Source organism: Staurois parvus, unplaced genomic scaffold (genome assembly GCF_062004578.1).
Source record: "Staurois parvus isolate SC_StPar_1 unplaced genomic scaffold, SC_StPar_1.0 ptg000048l, whole genome shotgun sequence".
NCBI classification, from domain to species: Eukaryota; Metazoa; Chordata; class Amphibia; order Anura; family Ranidae; genus Staurois; species Staurois parvus.
The window spans coordinates 7,637,058-7,660,560 of NW_028317844.1; the positions used below are offsets into that span (position 1 = coordinate 7,637,058).

At 38.9% G+C, this 23,503-nt stretch overlaps 1 protein-coding gene across 3 annotated transcripts; it reads right to left on the reverse strand.

Annotated features, from left to right (window-relative positions):
- Positions 1 to 1,126: 1,126 nt before the first annotated feature.
- On the reverse strand, positions 1,127 to 21,717 carry PRDM1 (PR/SET domain 1). Of its 3 annotated transcripts, none has more exons than XM_089665063.1 (7): positions 21,585 to 21,717; positions 13,832 to 14,080; positions 9,895 to 10,014; positions 7,964 to 8,213; positions 5,355 to 6,433; positions 5,127 to 5,255; positions 1,127 to 3,716 (listed from the first exon to the last, which is right to left on the reverse strand). In XM_089665063.1, exons 2-7 carry the CDS (start codon positions 14,012 to 14,014, stop codon positions 3,153 to 3,155), a joined length of 2,325 nt encoding a protein of 774 aa, XP_089521189.1. In that variant the 5' UTR covers positions 14,015 to 14,080; positions 21,585 to 21,717; the 3' UTR covers positions 1,127 to 3,152. The 3 variants fall into 3 exon arrangements, with proteins under 3 accessions (XP_089521189.1, XP_089521173.1, XP_089521181.1); XM_089665047.1 differs by lacking the exon at positions 21,585 to 21,717 and adding an exon at positions 17,732 to 18,062; XM_089665055.1 differs by lacking the exon at positions 21,585 to 21,717 and adding an exon at positions 14,834 to 14,901.
- Positions 21,718 to 23,503: the final 1,786 nt, after the last annotated feature.

The following is a 23,503-nucleotide window of genomic DNA, read 5'->3' on the forward strand; positions in this document are numbered from 1 at the left end:
CAGAGAATGGTTAAAGTTTTTATATTCATGTAAATATGTTAGCACTTCCGCCTGGCAGTACTAGGGTCGTTGGTTCGAATCCCAACCACGGCACCACCTGCCTGGAGTTTGCATGTTCTCCCTGTGCTTGCGTGGGTTTCCTCCGGGTACTCCGGTTTCCTCCCACACTCCAAAGACATGCTGGTAGGTGAGTTGGATCCTGTCTAAATTGGCCCTAGTATGTGTATGAATGTGAGTTAGGGACCTTAGATTGTATGCCCCTTGAAGGTTAGGGACTGATGTGAATGTACAATACATATGTAAAGCGCTGCGTAAATTGATGGCGCTATATAAGTACCTGAAATAAAATAAATATGTGCAATAGCATTACAGCCAATAGAGCTTACAGGTTTTTTTTTTCATATTTTAAAAAGTTGCAGGTTTATTGGAGATTTTAGTCAACGAAAACAATTCAGATGACTAAAAATAGGACTAAAACTAAATTGAAATTTGACATCAAAATTAACACTGCATTGCACCCTTAAACTGTAAACACTTTTTCTTTTAAAACTTAAAATAAACATGTCATACCTATGTGCTCTGTGCAATGGTTTTGCAGACTGACCCTGAATCTCCTCTTCTTGGGTCCTGTGCTGGCGTTCCAGGCTCCTATTCTTGGTGTGCCCCCATAGCAAGTCACTTGATAGGGGTGAACGGGGGTGGGGGTGGGGGAGACCTTCAGGCTCCCTCCTCAGCCATGCAGTCTGCGCCTATAGACACACACAGTGCGATTCAGCCCCGTCTCCCACTCCCTCCTCAAAGCATTTTATTAACAGCAGTGGAAGCCAATTGCTCCTGCCCAATTTCCTGTGAGAAGAAAAAGGGAGGGGAGAGAAGACCTGAAGCCAAGACATTGGATCACTGAAAGGCTCAGGTAAGTGGTTGGGTGGCTGGGGGTAGGGAAATGGTTATGAGGTGTTTATTAACCTTAATGTAGGGAATGCATTAAGCCAAAAAATACCAAGGCTTTAGAATCACTTTAAACCACCTTAATTTTACCTCTTAGTTTATCCTAATTTTGTTTTTTTCATCCCTATTGTTAAACTTGCAAATAAGATTAATGTCACATCCAAGAATGACAAGACCATTTATATATAAAGAAATGCACAATTAGATTTAATTTACATCTTTTGACAATTTGCACATAAATAACAATGTAAACCGATATGTAAACATAAGAAATTCGTTGTTCTAAACAGTAAAAAGCCAGTTAAACTTTGGTCAAATTTTCATTAGAAAAACAAAGAGAAAAAAAAAACCACTGTTTGCTACATTCACGTTTGATAAACTCCTAAGAAAACAATGCATTTTGAAAAAAAAATAAAATAAAAGAGAAAGCGATACCTTAAAAGCCTTTGAAGCAGTATAGAAAAGCACTACTGGCAACAAGTAAGGGAAGCATGTGTCCAGAGACAGTAGTGATACTTTGGTATATATATTACATTAATACTAAGTTCTTGCTACATTAGTTTAGATCACAGGCTGCCTGTTAAAAAAGGAGCAAGCAAGGATCCACTTTAAAGCTGTCTTTTCTGGTACCTTTTCAGGATATTTTGGCATTGACTGGGTGGACGGCTTCAGTATGCAATCCTTTTTGTAGAGTGCACAATGCCAAAAGTGGTTTTGAAATCAGTGCAACTGATTTGTGCATATCTTAGGTTTACGCTATTCACAAAGCTGCTTTGCCAAATTTGGATGCTAACAGACAAGACTGGCTATCCTTGGGAATCTGCACAAGTTTGGTTTAAAATGAAATGATCCTGCCAGCAGGGGGAGACCTGGAGTCATTGTCCAAACTGGACATGTGCCTCCCATCATCAGGTAGGTATTTGTGCCGATGACATATCTGCAAGGCAGTGCAATATAATTGTCTTTATGGGTCACTGTACATTCCCAAGTGTCCAGCCCTGCCAATGCATTATCTTTGGAGTTAGAGAGCAAAGCAACAGCAAATAAAAAGGAATCTCTGCAGTTTAAACTGTATATATTTGGTTACTCATTTAAAGTCACAAAGCTTTGGTTAAACCAGCTCCCTCTGAACCACTGGACACAAGCAATGAGGTAAATTGTCGAACAACTTTTTCAATGCCCTTTTCTTTTAAATTAACCACAACAAATAAATGTACAAAGACACAAAATACTGAAGGAAATGACTCATAGAAAAATAAATGAGATGGGTGCCAGTAACAGAGAAAATTACCCGTGTCTACGATTAACAGGACCATAAGAACGTAGCCAATCCTGGAGATAAAAAAAAAAAAAAAAAAAAAAAAAAAAAAAGGGACAATTTCTTTTTTTTTTTCCTAGAGATGCCTTGATCATATCACCATATAAATAAATTTGAAGATATTTGCATCTAGATGCTTAAGCCAGTTTGACTTTAAGAACAGTGTAGAGTAGGGAAAAAAATTGAAATTGGTGGCTACAGAAAATGTCAAGAAGTGTACAGCTACGTTTCACTCGCACTTTGCTAATGCTCTCAGTAGCAGAAATTCTGTACATAATGTGCCCTACGTCAGAGCAATAACCAACCAAAAAAAAATAAGAGTCTCTACCATGTACTACCAAGCAAACAAAACAATTCACAAATCTAAATGTCCAACTTTGGCAACAAAATATTGTTCATTGGTATGGAGATCCTAGAGGTGTATCAAGGTTCACACTTATTTAAATAATAATAAAAAAATATCTACATCAATGGCCACATTAAAATATGTACACAATTATATATCTATATATTCAAATTACAATGATTTTTTTCCTGTCATTGTAAACAATTTTCAAATTATTGCTCTATTAAGGATAATTTGCATAATAAATTATGACGTACTTTTCAATAACAAATAATTACAGATAAATGATTGTCTTTCAATAATAAGAACAATAATAATAATAATAATAATATTAAGTGATTAGGCAATAGCCATATCCCTGTCTCTATCCCTGCCCTGAGAATACGTTATCTCGGAGTTCCTTCTTGGAGTTTGGGGTTGGTCTTTTGGGAGAATTCTTATCTCTGACAAGTCAAAACCGTGTTGCAGCATTTAAATATGTACATGAACCTGCTGTGGGCACCTCAATGTCCCATAAATAACACTTGTTCCTACAGTCTGTTAGGAGTCCATTTGTTCAATGGTTTCTTGCTTGACCTTAACAGGTAACAGAGGTAGCGGGGAGCTGTGAGCCAGCTTCATAACTACAGAGTCTGACTGTTCATAATAGTTGCACCCAGAAGAAAGGAGTCCATTTCCCAGGCTCCTGGGAAGAGGTACTTTCATACTTGCACCTTCTATTTCCCGTCGGAGAAGGGACAATATTTCTTTCTCCACAGCGGGTGACATGTCACTGTCCTCCAGTCTGTCTGCACTGTCACTGATGTCAAACTTCTCAATCTCCTCATTGATGACAGTGAGGTCCTCTCTGGTAAGGCCTGGTCTTGGGGACACAGGACAGTTTCCCTTCATGTGAACATGGAGGCTGCATAAGTGGATGTAACTTTTGTGGCAGTGAACACATTTGTGTGGTCGTTCTCTTGTGTGAAGCCGTTTGTGCAGTTTGAGATGCACAAACTGGGTGAACTTTGCAGGGCACAGCTTACACTGGTAGGGCTTTTCTCCCGAGTGGAGTCGGAGATGAGTCTTTAGATTGCTTGTGCTGCTGAACCGTTTGTGGCATACCTAAACAGAAAATATAGGTTTCAGTGTGGCCCTTTGACAATCAAAACAATTGCATACAATATTACCCAACAATAACCAATAACTTTAGATGTGTATCAATGGAATGTATAAGGCGGCAATATTATTAACATAATAGTTTACATATTGGGCCCCAATACTGCAAAGAACTAAGGCCAGCTACAGTGGAGTGTGAACATGTATTAACCTAAACCTTATAAACTCTGATGTCTTGTGCCACTACTAATCTCTCTGCTGAAAATGTTAGTTGCCTGGATTTTAGGCTGACCTACTAGCTTTATTATCTTAAAGCAGCCATTCAGCATCAGCAGAGGCACAGCAAAAACAGAAGTCTTTATCTGTCCTTATTTTGGGATTAATGACCCAAAACACTGGGGCAACAAGTAATTCTAGACACAGATCTGTGTAAGGACAGGCTGTGTGTTTGTTATATGACAGGTTTACTTTAAACATAGACTAGCTGCCTGACTTCCCATTTTACCCAAAGGTGATACGAATGTACAAAACCTGCACTGTTAAGAAAAATTAAATAAAAAGGGCGTGGCAGTGAAGTGGGGTGGAGAACAACTCCAGTGCATATCAGCAAATTAAAAAAAAAAAAAGTGTCAATTCCCATTTGCACCAAAATCTATTATCAACCCTTACATTTTCTAGTCACATGGGTTACAATTCAATTGTACACTCTTAAGTTTAGCTTGAACTGTACAAATATCTTGATGTGTATGGGGTCACAGAACAACTATTTAATAGTGCTTCACCATATACAATGTCAGCTGTCAGATATGTGTGCTGTGTGTCTAATGGCAAACAAAGGTTGTACAATTAAAGTCACTGAGTGAGGGGTAATGTTACAATCTTTAATATAAATCTACCTCAGAGTATAAAGTTTTCTTCTCTGCTGCATTATGTTATTCCATATAAATATAACAGACAAACAGGACATAGGGGAATGGATTTTGAGAAAAGACTGAATTGTTTGTGGCCAGCAACCAGTCTTTGAAATCAACAGACAGAACAGCGGTTGTCAAAGGTCCAACAGAACGGGCTCCCTCTAACTAAACTTTGAGTCTTGGGAATCACATTTGTAGAACACACAGGGGGTTGTTTACTAAATCTGGAGAGTGCAAAGCATGGTGCAGCTCTGCAAAGAAACCAATCAGCTTTCAGGTTTTATTGTCAAAGCTTAACTAAACAAGCTGAAGTTAGAAGCTGATTGGCTACCACCAGATTCTGAATTGACCAGTTTTAGTAAATCTACCCAACTGTCTTCACAACACACATTGACAATCAGGTCATACATTATATTCATCCATATATAAGCCTTTAAAGCTCCCCATTTGGATATTAACCCAGTGACATACACAAACAATATGTTCCCATCAAATTACACACCTGACATTCATGAGGCTTCTCCCCTGTGTGTACTAAAAAGTGCTTCTGTAGGTGTGCTAGCTGCGTGAATCCCTTATTGCAAGTCTGACATTTGAATGGTCGCTCACCACTGTGAACACGGAGATGCACCTGTAAGAAGAAGAACATATTACAAATTGCCACAGCAGAACAGTGATGCCTGCAGATACTCAGCACACAGAAAAAAAAGCTGTTTGCAAGAGATCTTACCTTCAGGTTTGAGAGCTGACCAAATGTCTTTGAGCAAATGTTGCACTCATATTTGATTTTTCCATTCTGCTTTTTAAGTGGGTATGGAAGAGTCTTATAGCCAGTCATATTTCTTTTGCTCTTGATCAGGTTGATGGCCTCATCACTGTTTGTGGTCATCACTGCTGAGGTAGGTTTAGGTTGCATGACATGCTCAGAACTTGCCGCTGTGCCAGCAGTGGGAGATCCACTTGTTGGGCTGATTTGCTTGTCTTTCAGGCTAGCGGCAGCCCCTGTGATAGAAAAGGCACTATTGGGTGCAGGAATGAGAAAGTCCCGAGGTTGGTCAGGTTGAAGCAGCCTGCGGGCCCCTTCATGGGGCAAAGAACCTGGAAGGGATGCAGGGTTTAACATGTGATGTGAAAGGCTTCCACCTCCAAGCATACTGCCATAAAATGGGTACATTCTTGGTAGAATATTGAAATTATTCATGGCATTAATACTGTTCAGTGGGTTAAGACCATAAGGTGGTAACAAGAACTTGGGATAGGAAGAGTGGTAGGAAGATAAAAAAGGTGGTGGCAGATGACTGGTTGGGGGTGCATAGCTAGGGAATGATGCTAGTCCTTCAGTGCTGTATGGTCTATTTAGGAAGGGATAGAATTGTCTGTGATCCTGGGATGGATGATGTGGCGACACTGCAGATCCAGGGCTACCATGAGGAGATGAGCTTTTAAAACTTTGGTCAGGGCTGCTTCTTGCTGAGGGACTTGGTGGAGAGGATGGCTGAATTGGTGAATGCATGACATAATTTGATCTCTCTAGTCCATACCCCACAGGGGCCTTTAAATATTCCTCATGAATGTGGGCGCGGAATGGATAAACGATTCTTGGAACAAAAGATCTTTCAGAGCTCGAAGTTCTAAAGGGGTCTGCAGTTTCTTTCTCTTGGGAGACACTAGTCAGTAGAATGTCCTTGGGTGTAGATGGATTTGTGTCTTTTAAGATTTCTTTTACGCTGTGCTCCTTTTTGGGTGGGGCTTTTTGATGCATCACCTCTTTCCTTGAAATCTGCCCTTCTGTGATTATTAGACTTTGCTCTGAAATATAAGAATTGGAGAGGTCACCTTATGGCAATAGGTTACTCTCTATCAACAACAACAAAAAATATAATCTTTTTATCAAAAAGGTAAAAGTTTATGTGTAAACAAAAGAAAAAAAAAAATGACAGTTTATCACACACAGCTGCAGTTCCTATTGGTTTAGTACCCTATACTGCAATTCCTAGTGTGAACTATTTAAATTCATTGTGTTAGCAGCAGGACCATGTACACTGATAGCAGAAGGGGTCACCCCTGGCACTATACCCTGTGATATGTCCCTAAGCCAAGGCACACACTCCTGCTGACACCAAGTTTTGATCCAATGGATTGCTTTAGCTTGTTCAGAAGCAGACAGATAACTAGTTAAAAATAAATAGTGCTCATTATTCCAATCTGCCTTTCACTGGGCGTGACAGAAAAAGTTCAGTTGTGTTTCTTTTAAACCAACATGAAAAACAAGGACATGGTGGGACAAAACAAAAAGTATTTACTGCCAATTGTATGAATACACTACTATACAATTACATTTTAACCTCCATTTCAGTGTGTGCATAAGTAATGCCAGCCAAAAAAAAAAATCAAAACAAAAAAAACAAAAATGCTTGGTTGTTTGCTTATTCAAAGAATATTCATAAAAAAGTCAGTCTGTACCTGCCAAACAGAGCTAGAAATTGTAATAAAGGGCACACAGACACACAGTATTGCATTTAAAGAGGAGATTCAGGGACAAGTGCCTAATATTCATATAGTAATAATTTTACTTCTGAAACAGAGCTCTGATAGGTCTGTTACCATAGGGCAAAATGATGAAATCAAGATGTGCTATAACTTTTAAAAAAGGTAAAATAATTGTGTAGTAAAGCTCAATAAAACCTATTAGTGTATTGTGGCATACAGCAACATACACTCTGAGCTTTTTAAGATATTATGTTTTGTATTGAAGCAAGCCAGAAGGTGAAAGTTTTTTTAAAATAAATAAAAAAAAAAAAGCCAGAGACTAGAAACTGACAGTAACTGACACAGATATCTTTTTAGGCCAAGAGATGAAATCAGCTTTACCCTAAGAAAGGAAGTGAACAAGAAATTCTAGAGAAATTGCTACAAATAGTTTGCCGGAGAATAAAAACACACATTGGTTTATGTGGTGTCTGTAAACGTGTGAAAATAGTGTAACCATTTAACTGTCAGCATTCTACTATTCACTTAAATAAAAAGGATCTCTGTGTGCTGAAATCATTGGACCCCAACTCATGAACACAGGTCCATTCTGTTTTAATGTGTAGTTTAAATATAATATATACTATGTGGGCTCACCAATAAGAGAACGTGTGAAGTCATGAGTTTTCAGGCCAACTGAGCAACACGGAGTTTACAGAGACATTTGCAAGATAGGAGAAACACAAGCTACCTGCTGTCAGAAATTTTTGTTGTTGCACTCATTTAATGACAGGTTTTATAACTGGATCATACAGGCAGTGCTAGTTACATTCCAAACATTCCCTGCTATTTACACATGCATTTACTTACGGAGATTCATTCCCAGGTCCCCAGATGAAGGATAGTGAAGTCTATCTGCAAATTCACAGCAGTACCACACAAGCAGTTCCTGGTTGGCTGGGATGGCCTTGATGGTATAGAAATATATATTCATGCCATTTTGGCAGGCTGCTAAATTCTGTTCTTGAATGGAATGTGCTGGGTTTACATAGCGCATCCAGTTGCTCTTTTCTTCATAATACCCATCAATATAGTGGTTAAATTCCCCATTTGAATATATCTGTAAGGAGAAAGCATTCTCATTAACAACAACAAGACTTATGTGCTATATGTTTGATTCTGTACTGGTACTAGAATGCCTATCATACAGGAACAAGAATATTTTCGGAATTGTGAGAGTTACCAAGTGACATTACAATAGCTTTCTGTACTTCTATTATGTGCATTACTTCTCCCATAATATTCATAAAAATCAAATGGCACATCTGGTTAGGCTGTATTATTATTGCAATTATGCTGTGCTATAAAAATCCCTCCTTCCTTTAATAGCCATGATGATTTAACCATGTCAACTTCATCTGTAATGATACAGTCTTATTATAAGGCACTGAGTCAGTTCAGGCTCATTAACAATACGTCAAACTAAACAGGATTTTGCACTTGCAGTTTCCCTGAATGTCCCAATTTTCCACCTCCCTCCCCTAACAGGACTAAAGTAACACTTAATCATATAAACACTTGGAATGCAGCCGTTTGTCAGAACACTGGGTGGAGCAAAGGTGAACTTCACCTGCCATAACAATGAGCAGACCTGGAACATGGCCAGCACTGTCATTCATGCTTAGCCAAGACACTCACTTTTCCTCTTGCGAGACAAGCACAGTCTTGTGTTATTGTGTCTTGTGCATGTACGAAAAAACAAAAATCCTTCACCTTCGCAATCCGTGGGTTAAAAATAAAAAAACACAATGAAGTGCTAAGACAGAGTACAATTAGAGTAAAAATGCCACGAGACAAAACTTTTTATGGTTATTTTATCACGTTGTTCTGCTCATGAAAGTGAGACTGCAGGAAAGACTGATGATCCCTTCTATACAAACATCTAACCTCACAGTGCTTCTATACAAGGGTTCAGTCTGAATCGTCTGGAGGATTCAGATTCCTGTCTCATTCTTTGAATTGGCTAGTACGTTTAAGCTATACATTATCATCTGATGTGAATGTAGCAAAGAATTAGAACAAAAATGCAAAGAAAGAATTTAAAAGAAATGCTATACAAGCGATTTTGCTAAATATCCACATATGGGCCAGTTTTGTCCGGGAATGGTGTCTAATACTTTAACCCTGTATAGGTTATATCTGTTTTATGTAAGAATTGTAACATTTTTACAATCAATTTTAAAATACAGTTCAGTATTAGGCGGACATGTTAAGAAACAAGGTTTACATAGGTAAATACTAACTCAGGAAAGGCAGCAGTGTGAGGCGAAACAAAAGAAACTGCCTAAAACCAATCCGTTTCCATGTACGAATGAGCACAGTGAAGGTGCTGACTCACAGTACATTTACAAGAAACTGTGTCACTATAGGGGTTTGCTCAACCCCAAACATCCTCTCGTTTTTCTATATAAGAGATGAAGGGAACTTTGCTTTTCTAGCCAACACTTGTATCACAGCCAGCAGGATGTGGATTATATCAGAAAGGAAGTGATTTGCCATCATTTCCTTAAGTAGGTTTTATGGGCACTGCTAGAGAAAATTGGTGACATTGCTTTCAGTTCCCAATGGTCACTAAACAATGTGAAACGACCAAGAAATACAGGCATTGGGTAAATTTCAGTTACAAAGTTGTCCTACACTTTCTATGATTAGCACAGAAAATAATTTAAAAGAGCTATCTGCTATACACATTTACAAAACAATTTTTACGTAAAACTAAATGTAGGCATCTAGTGACTTACCCGCCAAAAGTATTTCCTATTAACATTCTTTGGAACGGTGTCTATGGTGTAGATCTCTCCAACTAATGGTCCAAATCGAGTCCCTTTAGGAATATACTCTTTACTTAGAACACCAAGCACCTGTCAAAGTAAGAGGAAAAACATTAGAATCTTCAGTTCAGCATAATCTGCTCAAGTACTGTGTGTGTGTGTGTGTGTGTGTGTGTGTGTGTGTGTGTGTGTGTGTGTGTGTGTGTGTGTGTGTGTGTGTGTGTGTGTGTGTGTGTGTGTGTGTGTGTGTGTGTGTGTGTGTGTGTGTGTGTGTGTGTGTGTGTGTGTGTGTGTGTGTGATAAATAAAGGATCATGTGCCGTTTAACATTCCTCTTCACATTTAAAATTTGTGCCAATGTAAATATTTTGTAGTAGGGAGACAATAGGAGAGGAAACACTGACAAATGTTTGATACTACAGTGTGCCAATAGAGGGCAGTATAGATCACAAAAACTTGTTTAGATTGAAAAGTAGTTCAAGGTTGGATCTTACTGTTATACTTCTTGAGTTACCAGGGCTGAGAACACACACAAACATTTAAATAAAGCAAATCTGTCACAAGAGACAAGATAATGGTTTTCTATGGCAAAGCATGTATTGAGTCTACTATTTTAATTACTGATGATGTCAAGTAAACAGAAGTGGAAAATCAGCAATTTTAGGCCCCTGCACTTTTGCAGTAAGCAGCCCATCTACTGTAAAGAATCTGCTTGGAATTGGATACTTCTGTGTGCCTAGATTATAGAGCGAATTCAGCCCAGGGTTGACGTTGTACCTCAACTACCTGGACACTGGCAGATATGGTAAATTAACTTACTTCCTCTAATTAGTAAACAGTTTTAGGTCCAAGCCTGTTCTAGCCAACAGAACATGTGTGTGGGATGATTTATAAAACAAGAAAATGGTTTCCACGTTGTTCCCATGTTTACAGGCGTTTCCATAGTCTGAAATTGTGCTGGGTGGCATCCACCCAAACTGGCCTTCTATTGTTTACAAGTATATGACTGTGCTATAGACAGTAGATGGTAAACTCCTTCAGCGCAGGACTGTTGTGAATGGCTCAACATTCTCTATAAAGCACTGTGAACAATGTAAAAGTCTTATAACTGAGTAAAATAAAAATCCATTCACCAAGATCATTAGAAAAAATACATTTGGTGTCTTTTGCCCAAACTTTGAAAGATTAGACTGAAAACCCTCAGCAACGAATATTTCAGTTCCATCCTGTGCATTTTGGTTAAGACTGAGTTTCGCTTTCATAATGAAAGATGTAGACTTTTGGACAAGAAATAGGAGGGAGGGATTGTTAAAGGTTATGTGATGAAAGTTCTAGGTAAAACCATCAACTAACAAAAGCAGATGTTTTTGTCTAGCCATTGCTCATCTGCTCCTTTTAATTCTTGAGCAGTGGGTTTCAAACATCCCCACACAACTTTCATGCAAAGCGATTTTACATTGTGATGTTCTTGTAGCATCGTGCACTTGTAAGTAGTTCTTGAAAACCCCCTTACTTGAAAGAGTCAAGTGAGAAACATCTGGCACTTCAGTTTTAGTGACACAGCATTGCTGAAATGACTAGGACTGAGACATCAGTTTACAAGTATGAAACAAACTTATTTTCAATGCGACATACAGAACAAATTTGTATAGGACAAAGCATAATAATGATTTTAGAACCAAGTAATGCTCATGGAAAGTGAACTGCAGCAAGCAGGATAACATAAAAGGTTACCTTATGTCTCAGGATTTTGGGAACATAGAACAGTTCTGGGTTGTCTACCTACACTACTTCGTTAAGTGCTTAGAAATCCATTACAGCACTGCTAATCTAAACTGGAACGAAAATGCCACCGGAACAGGCCCACAAGCCCTAATGATTCATTGCTGGGGCAAGGCCTTTACTATAAACACTTCAGGAGAAACAGTAAAGGGCTTTTAGCAACCCCCATACTTAATCTTTTTCCAACCCAACTTACTCAATTTCTTTACAAGCACCAATGACCTTTCTTCCAATTTACAAAATCAATCTTTGTCATTTTTCTGGACCATGATGTGCTGCTCAATAACCAGTGGCATAACAGACACAAAACAGCAACCCATCTCCCACTTACAAGCCACAGAAAGGTGAGAAATAGGGAAAACAAGGCAAAGGGAGAAGATGTTAAATACAGGTGGCCTGTGGGTATGCTCTGTGCTTTTTTTTTTTTTTTTTTTTTTAGCCAATATCGGCATGGAAAATGTGTATTTTAAATTATCCGGGGAAAATGCTATTATAAAGATATTTTTTAATTGCTATTCACCAATCACATAACTGTAAGAGGATTGTAAAGTGCTGTGCAAACTTTTGGCACCCTATAAATCCTGAATAATATTAGAGGAGTGTCTGTATTAAACAGATTGGTTTATGCTTTCTAGGAATGCCTCAAAGGATAGTAAGATTACTATACTATTGTAAAAACCCGTGGGACCCCTCAATGCTAACCAGAGATAGAAAGCTATCACTCCATCTTCATAGAACTGACAAGCCTCTAGAGCAGAGGTCTCCAAACTGTGGTCTGGGGCCTTTAACCTGGTGCCCTTTGCCAGCCTTTAACTGGCCCTTGGGGCACTATTCCTCTGAATGACACAAGGCACTATTCCTCCCACTGACACCAACAATGATGCACTATTTCTTCCACTGATACCAACGATAGGTTACTATTCCTTCCACTAATGGCAATGATGGGGCAATACTCTTCCTTTTACTGACCACCAACCCTGAGGCCATGTTTATTCTAACGGACCCTGATCCCCCACTGACCACAATCCGGCCCCCCTAAAGTCTGAAGTACAGTAAACTGGCCCTTTGAATGAAAAGTTTGGAGACCCCTGCTCTACAGTAACCATAAATTTTCTTACATACATCTGCACTGAAATACTCTATCATCCAAACCTTACTTCAAAACAGCATAATCACTTACAAGTGCTGGGTAATGTGTGCCCAAAATAAGTCAGGTGGGACGTTTAATACTAAGCAGCAAGAGGTTACAAAATATTTACTTCTGCTCTTAAGGGATGAAAATACTGACAATTAAGAAAGGAGTGCTTTCAACAAGTCTACCAGCAAGTGATCGTACCATCAACATTTTGGAGGCATAGCTGGGAAATGTTCATAGAATAAAACATACAAAATCATAACAATATCCTAAAAAGTGTTCATCTGAATATACATCACCACAGCCGCACATCTATAAGATAGGTTACAGTATGGGAAAACAGTTTAAGAAGTTGCTCTGCCGGAAATCTGTGGAATGCAGTAGCACAAAGGAAGGTCTTGGAGATTACAACCCAGCTGATCACCGCAGCAGTACACCTAGCTATAATTGCCATATAAAAATGTAAACAGCCCCGTTGCTCATCCTGGCTCACTTCACAGCCCTTATAAAAACAAAAACGAAAAGAATGCACCCACTCACTAATGGACTGGTCTCTTGTCTGCTGGGAAATGCAAAAAAAAAAAAAAAAAAAAAAAACCACCAAAAAGAAAAAAAAAACCCACACTACACTAGACAGATGGCCCACTTTAGGGTTTCTTAGATAAGGTGAGTCAGAACCTCAAGTGACACCAAGGCAGCTATACTCAGTTTCCCAAGTCTAAAACCTATTTGTGGAAATAGCTGTTTAAACTAAATTTTTACCTAAAATGTTAAATGTATACAAGACACAAAGCAACTGTTCAATTACTATTACTGAAGATCAATAAAAGCTGAAATTGTAACAGTATGGTTAAACCTACAAAAATAAACCAAATAATATTGCTAATACTAGAAAGCGGTTAGGAAATACAAACAAGGTTGTCCATCCAGATAATACAGGAAATATAGTATTATACTCAAAAGACAAATTGGCCATTCCAAAATTACTGACCTCCTTGCTGTCAGTGGCATGTTTAAAAAGTAAGTTCCTAGGCAGTGAAGCCTGTGCTTGCACAGCACTCCCTCCATCTGAGCTGCTATCCGAGGAGTGATCCTTCACAATATATGTACATTTTTCCTCAAACTCTGCCTCTGGCCAAAGTGTCATATCCACTCCTTCCATGTCCATTTTCATGGTCTGCTATGTCCCCTCTGGTTGGGGAGATTCAAAACTTGGAATATTTCTGTGTTGCGTGGCAGCCTGGAATACAAAGAAAAAGGGTTCAAATAAGTTAGAGAAAAACACCTGCTTAAGTCCTCATACCCATTGGACGTTTTTACAGCGGCTGTTTTTGGCTTTTGACTGTTTTTTCTACAGCCAGTAAACCCCCCAGCATGTTATCCTATGTGTCCATACACACACACACAGACTGTAATCAGCTTTTTTTGGCAGGGGCATTTTTTGGCTGGAAAAAAAACCCAAAACTAGTGGGTTTCTAGAGGAGTTTTTTAGCTGTAAAACGCTCTAACGATAAAAAATGCAGCAAAATGCGAAAACTCACTGCAAAATAGCAGTTTTGTTTTTTGTTTTACCTAAAAAAAAAAAAAAAAAACACCCCCCCCCACAAAAACCCTGCCAAGAAACGCTACAAAACGCTGAAAACTCAAGTTTTTTATGTGACTTTACACAGCTAACGTTACCAGCGTTATTAAAATGCTCAGTGTGCATGGAGCCTAGAAACTTCTGATGGAAACTGCTGTAGTTCAACTAAAACTGTATAATATTTAGGATGAGACTGAATAAGTTCAACTTTATTTCCTTGAAGCCAGTATTAGACTAGTAGAACTGCTTCCATCAGAATGTTCTCTTTTCAATTAGATAGCACAGAAATATCCAGATGACACAAAATCAATATTATGCATAAAAGAGCATTTGCATTGTATAAATAAAGTCATTCCTTAATATCCCCGATTTGTGATCATCATATGCTATGGATTAGGGAACACTGCCTACCTGTCCTAAGGAGAGTGCTTGTCAGTGAACAGCTTCTCGCATGCTCTCTGCTCTGGTGATAACTACAAGATGATTGTGTCCCATTGGAAGTGCTGCCTTAGAAAGTGTCACAAACAAGGAAAGGAAGAGGAAGGAGATGTTGTCGACGTCTGAATGAAGCTAAAATTGGAACTCGCATGCTTCAAGGAGCGGAACTCTGCCTGACTCTTCCGAATGGGGAAGCCTGAACTTTCCCACCAGCTTCCAGCTCACAAACAACTTTCAAAACAACCTATCCCCCTCTGACGTCTTTTTTTTCATCCTGTTGAAGTTAAAGAAAATAAAAAAAATCTTCGACATCCTGCCAAGCATCCCTTGAAGCAACAAAATCTCCTAGACTGTTGGGAAGGGAGGGGAAGGGGGGGGGTCTTAACTCCTTCACGGTCAGAACGTATTCACAGCACCTACACAAGTGACTCCATCGAATACAGTCATACCTTGCAATCACACTGGGGTCATCAAATCATTCAGGACAGCTGGCCTAGACCCCAGTCTACACACATCTAGAATTCCTAATGAAGCTGTACTACCCAGCCACTTCAAATAAAACACACACAAAATGCAACTTAAAATAGATCTAGACTCAACGTCACGCAAAACAGATGGATAGATATAGGTAGCTGATCTCTGCACATGATAATGTAAAAGTCCTGAATGCACCCTGTCAGGGATATCCAACAGGTAAACATGAAGCTCAGGGACCTCCAGGTATTGGAAAGTTCCACAACAATCCAAGGCTTTATTCACTGATGATACACTGGGTCACAAGGGCCTTACTAACACCTCCATAAAGGTGGGCTGTGACCCACATTCTGACCCCAAACATCAGTGATTAAAGCCTTGGACTGGTTATGATACTGAGATTCAGGTTTATGTGCGTGTGAACCTTGCTGCATATATATGAGAGAGAAAAAAAGAAAAAGAAATAGAAAAAGAGCAAAATAAAAAAGATAAAAGAAAGAGGAGAGAGAGAAGAGCTAGAGAGAAAGAAGAGAGAGAAGAGGGGAGATAAAGAAAGAGGGGAGAGAGCAAGAGAGAGCTAGAGAGATATAAAGAATGAGGAGAGAGAGAGCTAGAGAGAGAGATAAAGAAAGGAGAGAGAGCGAGAGAGAGGTAGAGAAGAGAGAGCGAGATAGATAGGTAGAGAGATAGCGAGAGAGAGAGAAAAGAGATAGCTAGAGGGAGCAAGAGAGAGCTAGAAGAGATAGCTAGAGAGCGGGGGAGCTAGAGAACGAGAAGAGATAGCTAGAGAGATAGCTAGAGAGCGAGAGAGGTGGCTAGAGAGTGAGGGGGAGAGCGAGGGGGAGAGAGCTAGAGAGCAAGAGAGAGATAAAGAAAGGAGAGAGAGATGAAGAAAGAGAAGAGTGAGCGAGGGGGAGATAAAGAAAGAGAGGGAGAAGAGAGGGGGGGGAGATAAAGAAAGAGGAGAGAGAAGAGAGATAACAGGAGAGAGAGAGAGAGGGGGATAAAAGAAAGAGGAGAGAGATAAAAGAAAGAGGAGAGAGATAAAAGAAAGAGGAGAGAGAAAGGAGAGAGATAAAAGAAAGAGGAGAGAGAAAGGAGAGAGATAAAAGAAAGAGGAGAGAGAAAGGAGAGAGATAAAAGAAAGAGGAGAGAGAAAGGAGATAGATAAAAGAAAGAGGAGAGAGAAAGGAGATAGATAAAAGAAAGAGGAGAGAGAAAGGAGAGAGATAAAAGAAAGAGGAGTGAGAAAGGAGAGAGATAAAAGAAAGAGGAGAGAGAAAGGAGAGAGATAAAAGAAAGAGGAGAGAGAAAGGAGAGAGATAAAAGAAAGAGGAGAGAGAAAGAAGAGAGATAAAAGAAAGAGGAGAGAGAAAGAAGAGAGATAAAAGAAAGAGGAGTGAGAAAGAAGAGAGAGAAAGAGAGATGGAGAGATAAAGAAAGGATTAGAGAGAAGAGAGAGATGACGAGAGATAAAGAAAGGAGAGAGAAGAGAGAGATGAAGAGAGATAAAGAAAGGAGAGAGAAGAGAGATGAAGAGAGATAAAAGGAGAGAGAAGAGAGATGAAGAGAGATAAAAGGAGAGAGAAGAGAGATGAAGAGAGATAAAAGGAGAGAGAAGAGAGATGAAGAGAGATAAAAGGAGAGAGAAGAGAGATGAAGAGAGATAAAAGGAGAGAGAAGAGAGAGAAAGAGAGATGACGAGAGATAAAGAAAGGATTAGAGAGAAGAGAGAGATGACGAGAGATAAAGAAAGGAGAGAGAAGAGAGATAAAGAAAGGAGAGAGAAGAGAGATGAAGAGAGATAAAAGGAGAGGGAAGAGAGATGAAGAGAGATAAAAGGAGAGAGAAGAGAGATGAAGAGAGATAAAGAGGAGAGAGAAGAGAGATGAAGAGAGATAAAGAGGAGAGAGAAAAAAAAAGAGAAAGAAAGAGAAAAGGGAAAAAAGAAAAAAAAAAAAAAAAAAAAAAAAAAAAAAGGGAGAAAGAAGGCAAAACAGAGAAAGAAAAAATGGAGAGAGGGAGAGAAAGCAAAAAAAGGAGAGAAAGAAAAAAAAAAAAGAAGAAGAACGAAAAAAAAAAAAAAAGAGAACGAACACAAGCCAGAGAAAGAAAGAGAAAGGAGGTGGAGGGCTATTGTTTGACCGGCGGGTCAGAGGAGTGTATCCCAGGGTGCCGGAGTAGTGGATGCCGGGCTCTTACTTCCAGCCGAGGCGGTGATGGAGTCAATGGGCAGTAAGTGGTATTATTGAACAGTAGTGACAGCCCCAGGTGTCTCCTGAGACAATGAGGTCGGGCTAGCAGTCCTCCGGACGGAGCACTGGGTCTCTCTTCCATCGGTGTTCCATGGTATGGAGAACGGAGAGGTTAGTAGTAGTAATGGTAAGGGGCACTTACCGGGACAGATTGCACACAGCTGTGAGTCATTGAGTCTCAGGAGTCGGTGTGCTGTAGGTGTCGGTGGTTCCCGGTGTCGGTACGTAGCGGACAGTGTCTCCTCATAGTGGTAGGCAGGTGCGGGGTGCAGTGTTCGGAGCTCGGAGGAGGACTGGCTCCCTCCTCACACTCGCACACACAGCTATACTCAGGCTGCTTCCTCTTTGAGCTGCTCTCCGGTTACAAGTGTGTCCGATGACACAGGCAGGGTGTGGCTACAGCCTTACCTGGGATTGTCTGAGCTCCGAGCTCACTGACTACACAGGCCGGCTCATTCCCTGTATGACCTCACAACACACTGTGCCCGGTGGGTGTCCCCGCACTCACAGCACGGACAAACTCCCGCTTTGTCATGTAGATGGCTCCCTTGGTTTACCTTTGTGAATAAGAGTGACCAATAGGTGAGTATGGAGGGAGGCGGGGGCTGGCTGCGTTCGTATGCTAAGCGCCGGCTTTCCATAGGGACTCTGCTCGGTCGGGACGAGTCTTGTTAGTAGGGGAGCAGGGAACACGTGCTGCCTTACATCACGTGACGGAGGCTGACAAGTGGCCCGCTCGCTGCTGTGTGGGCTCCGTGCTGCTGCGCTCTCTATGTCTCTACCATTGACTGGAGTCATGACTGGGCTTTTTAGTTCAGTTTCTCTTTTCGTGTCCCCAAGAAACCTCAGTCAGCACTTCACAGGCCGGCTCATGCTATTTCGGCTGCAAGTTATGACTGGCAGTAGGAGGCTGAGCGGAGAAATCCCCCGTGTGCTAACCTCAGTGTGCTACATGACTGAGAACACTCACCTACCCTTCTCTAACCTCACACTGCTCTGCTCCACTCTGCACAGCACCCAGATACCTCGCCATAGACCAAGGAACGACTAGACTGCAATGGCTGGGCACCTTTCCTTCACTTCCTACTGCAGACCTAACAGGAAGGGAAAGGAAATCTTCCACAGGGATGACAATTCCCCTCTTATACAGGTGTCCCCAATGGACGCTTCCCCTACACCTGCATCTGGGGACAACACTGAAACACTGCATACCTTCAATGACCATGATCATCTGTACAATGGAGGCACAGAGAACAATACAACAATCTATCCAAAAATAAAAAACATTCAAAGGTTAGAGATACACCCATCTATACAGATCTACCTATCTATCTATCTATCTATCTATCTATCTATATCTATTTATCTAATCTCTATCATCAATGTATTTATCTATCTATCATCTATCTCTAATATACATCTATCTACATCTATCTGTATTTAATATACATCTATATATCTATCTACATATATCTATCTACATTTATGTCTGTCTCTCTATCTATCTATCTATATCTACATTTATGTATATCTATCTACATTTATCTATCTATCTCTAATCTACATCTATCTACATAGATCTATCTGCATTTGTCTATCTATCTATCTATCTCTATTTATCTAATCTTTATCATCAGTGTATCTATCTATCTACATTTCTATCTATCTTTATTTAATATACATCTATATATCTATCTACATATATCTATCTACATTTATGTCTGTCTATCTATCTACATTTATGTCTGTCTATCTATCTCTAATCTACATCTATCTACACTTCTGTATCTATCTATCTATCTATCTATCTATCTATCATATACATCTATCTATCTACATATATCTATCTAATCTATACATATCTATCTTTCTAATCTACATCTATTTATCTAATCTACATCTATCTATCTATCTATCTATCCATCCATTTATCCCTATCTACATATATTTATCTAATCTACATCGATCTATCTCTATCTAATCTACATCTATCTATCTACATTTATCTCTATCTATCTACATTTATCTATATCCATCTATTTATCCAAAATAACAAACGCTAAATACAAGTATTTTAACCTACATGTGATCTAGGCGCTCCTTTTAGTAATTCCACTCTATTCAATCTAGGCATAAATAAAAGGATTTTTTTCTAGGGCTTCCCATTGGGATGAGCTGGTTTGGCAGTGTGTCCCCCTCTTTGGTAGTGCAGGGTGTTTGCAGGGCAGGGTGTTAAGAAGCTCCTAAAACTAAAGTGAAAAGATGCCTCTTGAAGACAATGGCTGTGCTTATCTTTGGCTCTATCAAACAGGCTATTGTTTCCTGATGGCCCTTTATGGAGCAAGGTGGAGTCACAGGGTTAATGTTCAATAGGTATCTGGGAGTCCCCTGGAGGAATACAGTTGCTGACAGAAGAGCAAACCTCGGGCCCTCTCCTGACTTCCTCTGTAAATGGAACGGCTAAAGAGAAAGGACACCCAGGCTATAGTGGCTGTTTTAACTTCCCAAGCAACTCTTCTTGAAGAAAGACATTGTTCTTAGAGGAGATAATCCTACAATGGAGAGTCCATTAAAGGTATTAGGAGGTTGGCAGCCGCCGTGATCTGCAAGAAAGGGCCCTGTCCTGACAATAGACAATTAATGCTGATAAATCTGCACTACTTGTTGTTGTTCTAATTCCTCATAATTGTGTGCTGCTTGTCTTGCCTCCTGCCACACAGGGATGATGCGTGTTTCCTATAATCTCTCCGAGTACCTGACCTACTTCCTGGCATGTTCTTTTCAGGACCAGTCTTCAACCCCATCTGGACCTTTGCCTGAAGCTGCTCTGCCTCCAGCCACCCCCCTCCCTTCACATCCCGCCAGCCCCATAGAAAACAGCAGGCAGCGAGGTGAGACCCATCACAAGACAGATCAATACTCTGCCGCACCAGACAGTACTGTACGCTAATCTGCAATAACAGCTAATCATGCTCAATTTGGCTCACCAGTGATTAAACTGTACTTTTCATTAAGCTCAGAGAACTAGACAGATGCACACTGGCAAGCTACCGAATCATATCAGTTAACCCCTTTGAAAGCGTCTGCTGAATTTGCATGCTAAAGAGTACGACCTGGGCAATTGACGCAGAATCGCCAGGTAGAAGAGGGCTTAACTATATCATTGGTGCCTTGTTTAAGCATGCTACTATAGAAGACAGGAGGAAAATTCATACACATGACCACTACAAAAGTAGCCTAAAACTTTCTCCAGGGCACTTTAAGGGTAAAAACAAGTTGCATCTTTACATAAATTCTTTACTAAACTCCACAACTTTCATCATCTTCATTTGGAATATCAACAATGATGTAAAGTCCAAGGAAACCCCTACAGATTAATATGCCATCGTTCCTAAAGTGTCCTAATGTACGTCACATCAATATCCATCACATCACGCAGGATTGTCAGACTGTTAATAGGGCATCCCTGATAACTCACTTTTTTTTAGTGATAATGCAGAGACAAGCAGCACCCAGCAGAAGCTTAACTGATAAAAGGGTGTCAGATTGAAACCATTTGTCAAGTAGAAGGGTCCACCTGAAACCTGGGGCCAAAGAAGTAGATTTATCTGGTACAGTACATTAACTAGTATAAATAACATGGCCAAAAGTAAACACAGCTACTCCAAAGTATCTCCATTACACAAAGAAAATCACCAGGAGATCCATACCAATCACAATTATAGCAGCAAATGACTTCTAACTAGTTTAATTATAGCAGAATACCTAATCTAAATGGTCATAAGCTCATCAGAATTTACATAACATGTCAAATTGAATCCACACAGAACTACAAGTTTTACAAAATAATATAAACGTAAAGTGATCAAAACAGCAAAAAAAAAAAAATCTAAAATAAATCAGTAATAAATAAAAGATCCCTTAAATTGAATCAGCAGTCATAAAAATGCATAGAAATTATAAAACAATCCATGTGTAAAGTAAATGTCCAATACCTTGGGATATTTCCATGCAGCAGGTATTTATATTGGAGTAAGTGCATTCCAGTTTTAGTCCATGTGTAACATCTGTGACTAAGTCGCACGCATTCACTGTCTGCTGCATACACACTCTCACTGGCTCTTTAAATCTAGCCGTCTCTCAGACTGCTTCAAGGATTTTAAAGTTTTCCCTTACTGTGAGCTTCCCCCTCCCTTTGCTTCAGCTCCTCCCCATTTAGTAATTAGGCTTAACACGAGCAATTAACAAAACAAACTCTTTTTTTGGGGCCAGGCTGATAATTCCGATTGCCAAATTGTTTTAAGATGTGCATGACAGTTTGCTTAGGCTGAGTGAAATCTGGAAGAAAAGGAGGAAGAAAGAAAAACTTCACAACAGCAAGCCGGAGTCAATGTATGAATTTAGTTTAGAAACCACATGAATTGTTTGCTCTGAGACAAAGTAGAGTGATTGTCACTCCCAAGCAGTCATATGACAATGACGTTTTTTTAGGACCGATTCCAATGCCTTCAGTCTCAGCAAACATATAAAATGTCCAGTACAAATTTATCTAAAATTTTCACCAATGGAAACAAATGTATTTGAAGAGATCCAAATAGTATATAATGCAAGGTTAAAAATCAAGCCTGTAGCTTTAGTTTAATAAGTACAATGAAGAAGTAACATATCTATAAATGTCTCGGTATTAAGTACAAGAAAAAGTAACCTATTTAAAAATGTAATTAAATTCTTAAATTCAAGGCTCGTTTTAAATAAATTGCACTCTGACTTATGTTGACCATTTTGTAGGCAGATTTTTGATTTTAAAGTAACCAAATAATTTTTTTTCTATATAGTAAGAACATTCAAGATTTTTATTTTTTTTTTTTTAATTTAACTTTTTAATTTTTTTTTGTAACTTTGTTATATAACTCATATTTATTATAAATTTATATTCTCAAATCAATTAAAAATAAGGATTGAAGATGCAGAATGCTAGACAAGAAAACAGATATGTCAGACCAGATTTCCTAAAACACATATTCTAAGATTTACATGAACTACATGCACAATTTCATGTCTTTCATGGAAAATACAATTTCATGTCTTTCATGGAAAATACAAAATTGTAAATTGTACTATATATATATATATATATATATATATATATATATATATACATATATATATATATATATATATACATGTATCTCTCATATATATATATATATGAGAGATACATGTTTATGATTAATACGTTTGTATAGGCAATGTACAAAAACATTTTCTGTGGTTTTTTGTTTTGTTTTTTAACATATGTGCTTTGTACATTTACATCAGGTCTCCCACTGATTACCAGCTGCGTTTGAAATCTCTACAATATTTTAGTTTATTTTTATATGTTATACAGATTTATTTATTTTTACAATTGTTATTGATGTATACTTCATGTTTTTTAAAATGTGTATTGAACTTGCATTTAAGGAACTTTAAGGGTTATTTTGTTGGCTTAAATAATTAGACCCTCAAATTGATTTTTTGATTTTTTTTTTTTTTATTAAATATATAGTTCAATGCTTTACTCAGGTTTGACGACTTGATATCATTATAAATTGCAAAAAGAGTCAATATTTGCATAAGTATTTTGTATATAGCACTCTGATTCAGTGTCCTCATATGACCTTATTATGTCTGCTTTTGTTCTTTAATATAAAAGACTATATTCCAAGCTAGAAATAGTATCTGATCAATACACTTTACTGGACTGCCTTATTTCATTCTTTACAAGGGATCAGTTAGTAATGTTTGCCATACTTTTGTTACTTTTGAGCTTTACATAGAATAAACCTTATTTAACTCTTATTCAGTGAACTGAAACCATCTATGTGCCAAACGTGTTGTGTGCACCTATTTTTTTTTAATGAGTGTTCTAGTT

Bases quoted from the DNA above. Each gene is read 5' to 3' on its own strand.
- PRDM1 (XM_089665063.1), bottom strand. From the start codon at position 14,014: ATGAAAATGGACATGGAAGGAGTGGATATGACACTTTGGCCAGAGGCA. The intron at 6,434-7,963 runs GTAAGTAAATGC...CTTATATTTCAG, and splicing joins GGACCTGGGAATGAATCTCC to AGCAAAGTCTAATAATCACA. The intron at 3,717-5,126 runs GTGTGTAATTTG...TTTTCTGTTTAG, and splicing joins AGAAGCCTCATGAATGTCAG to GTATGCCACAAACGGTTCAG.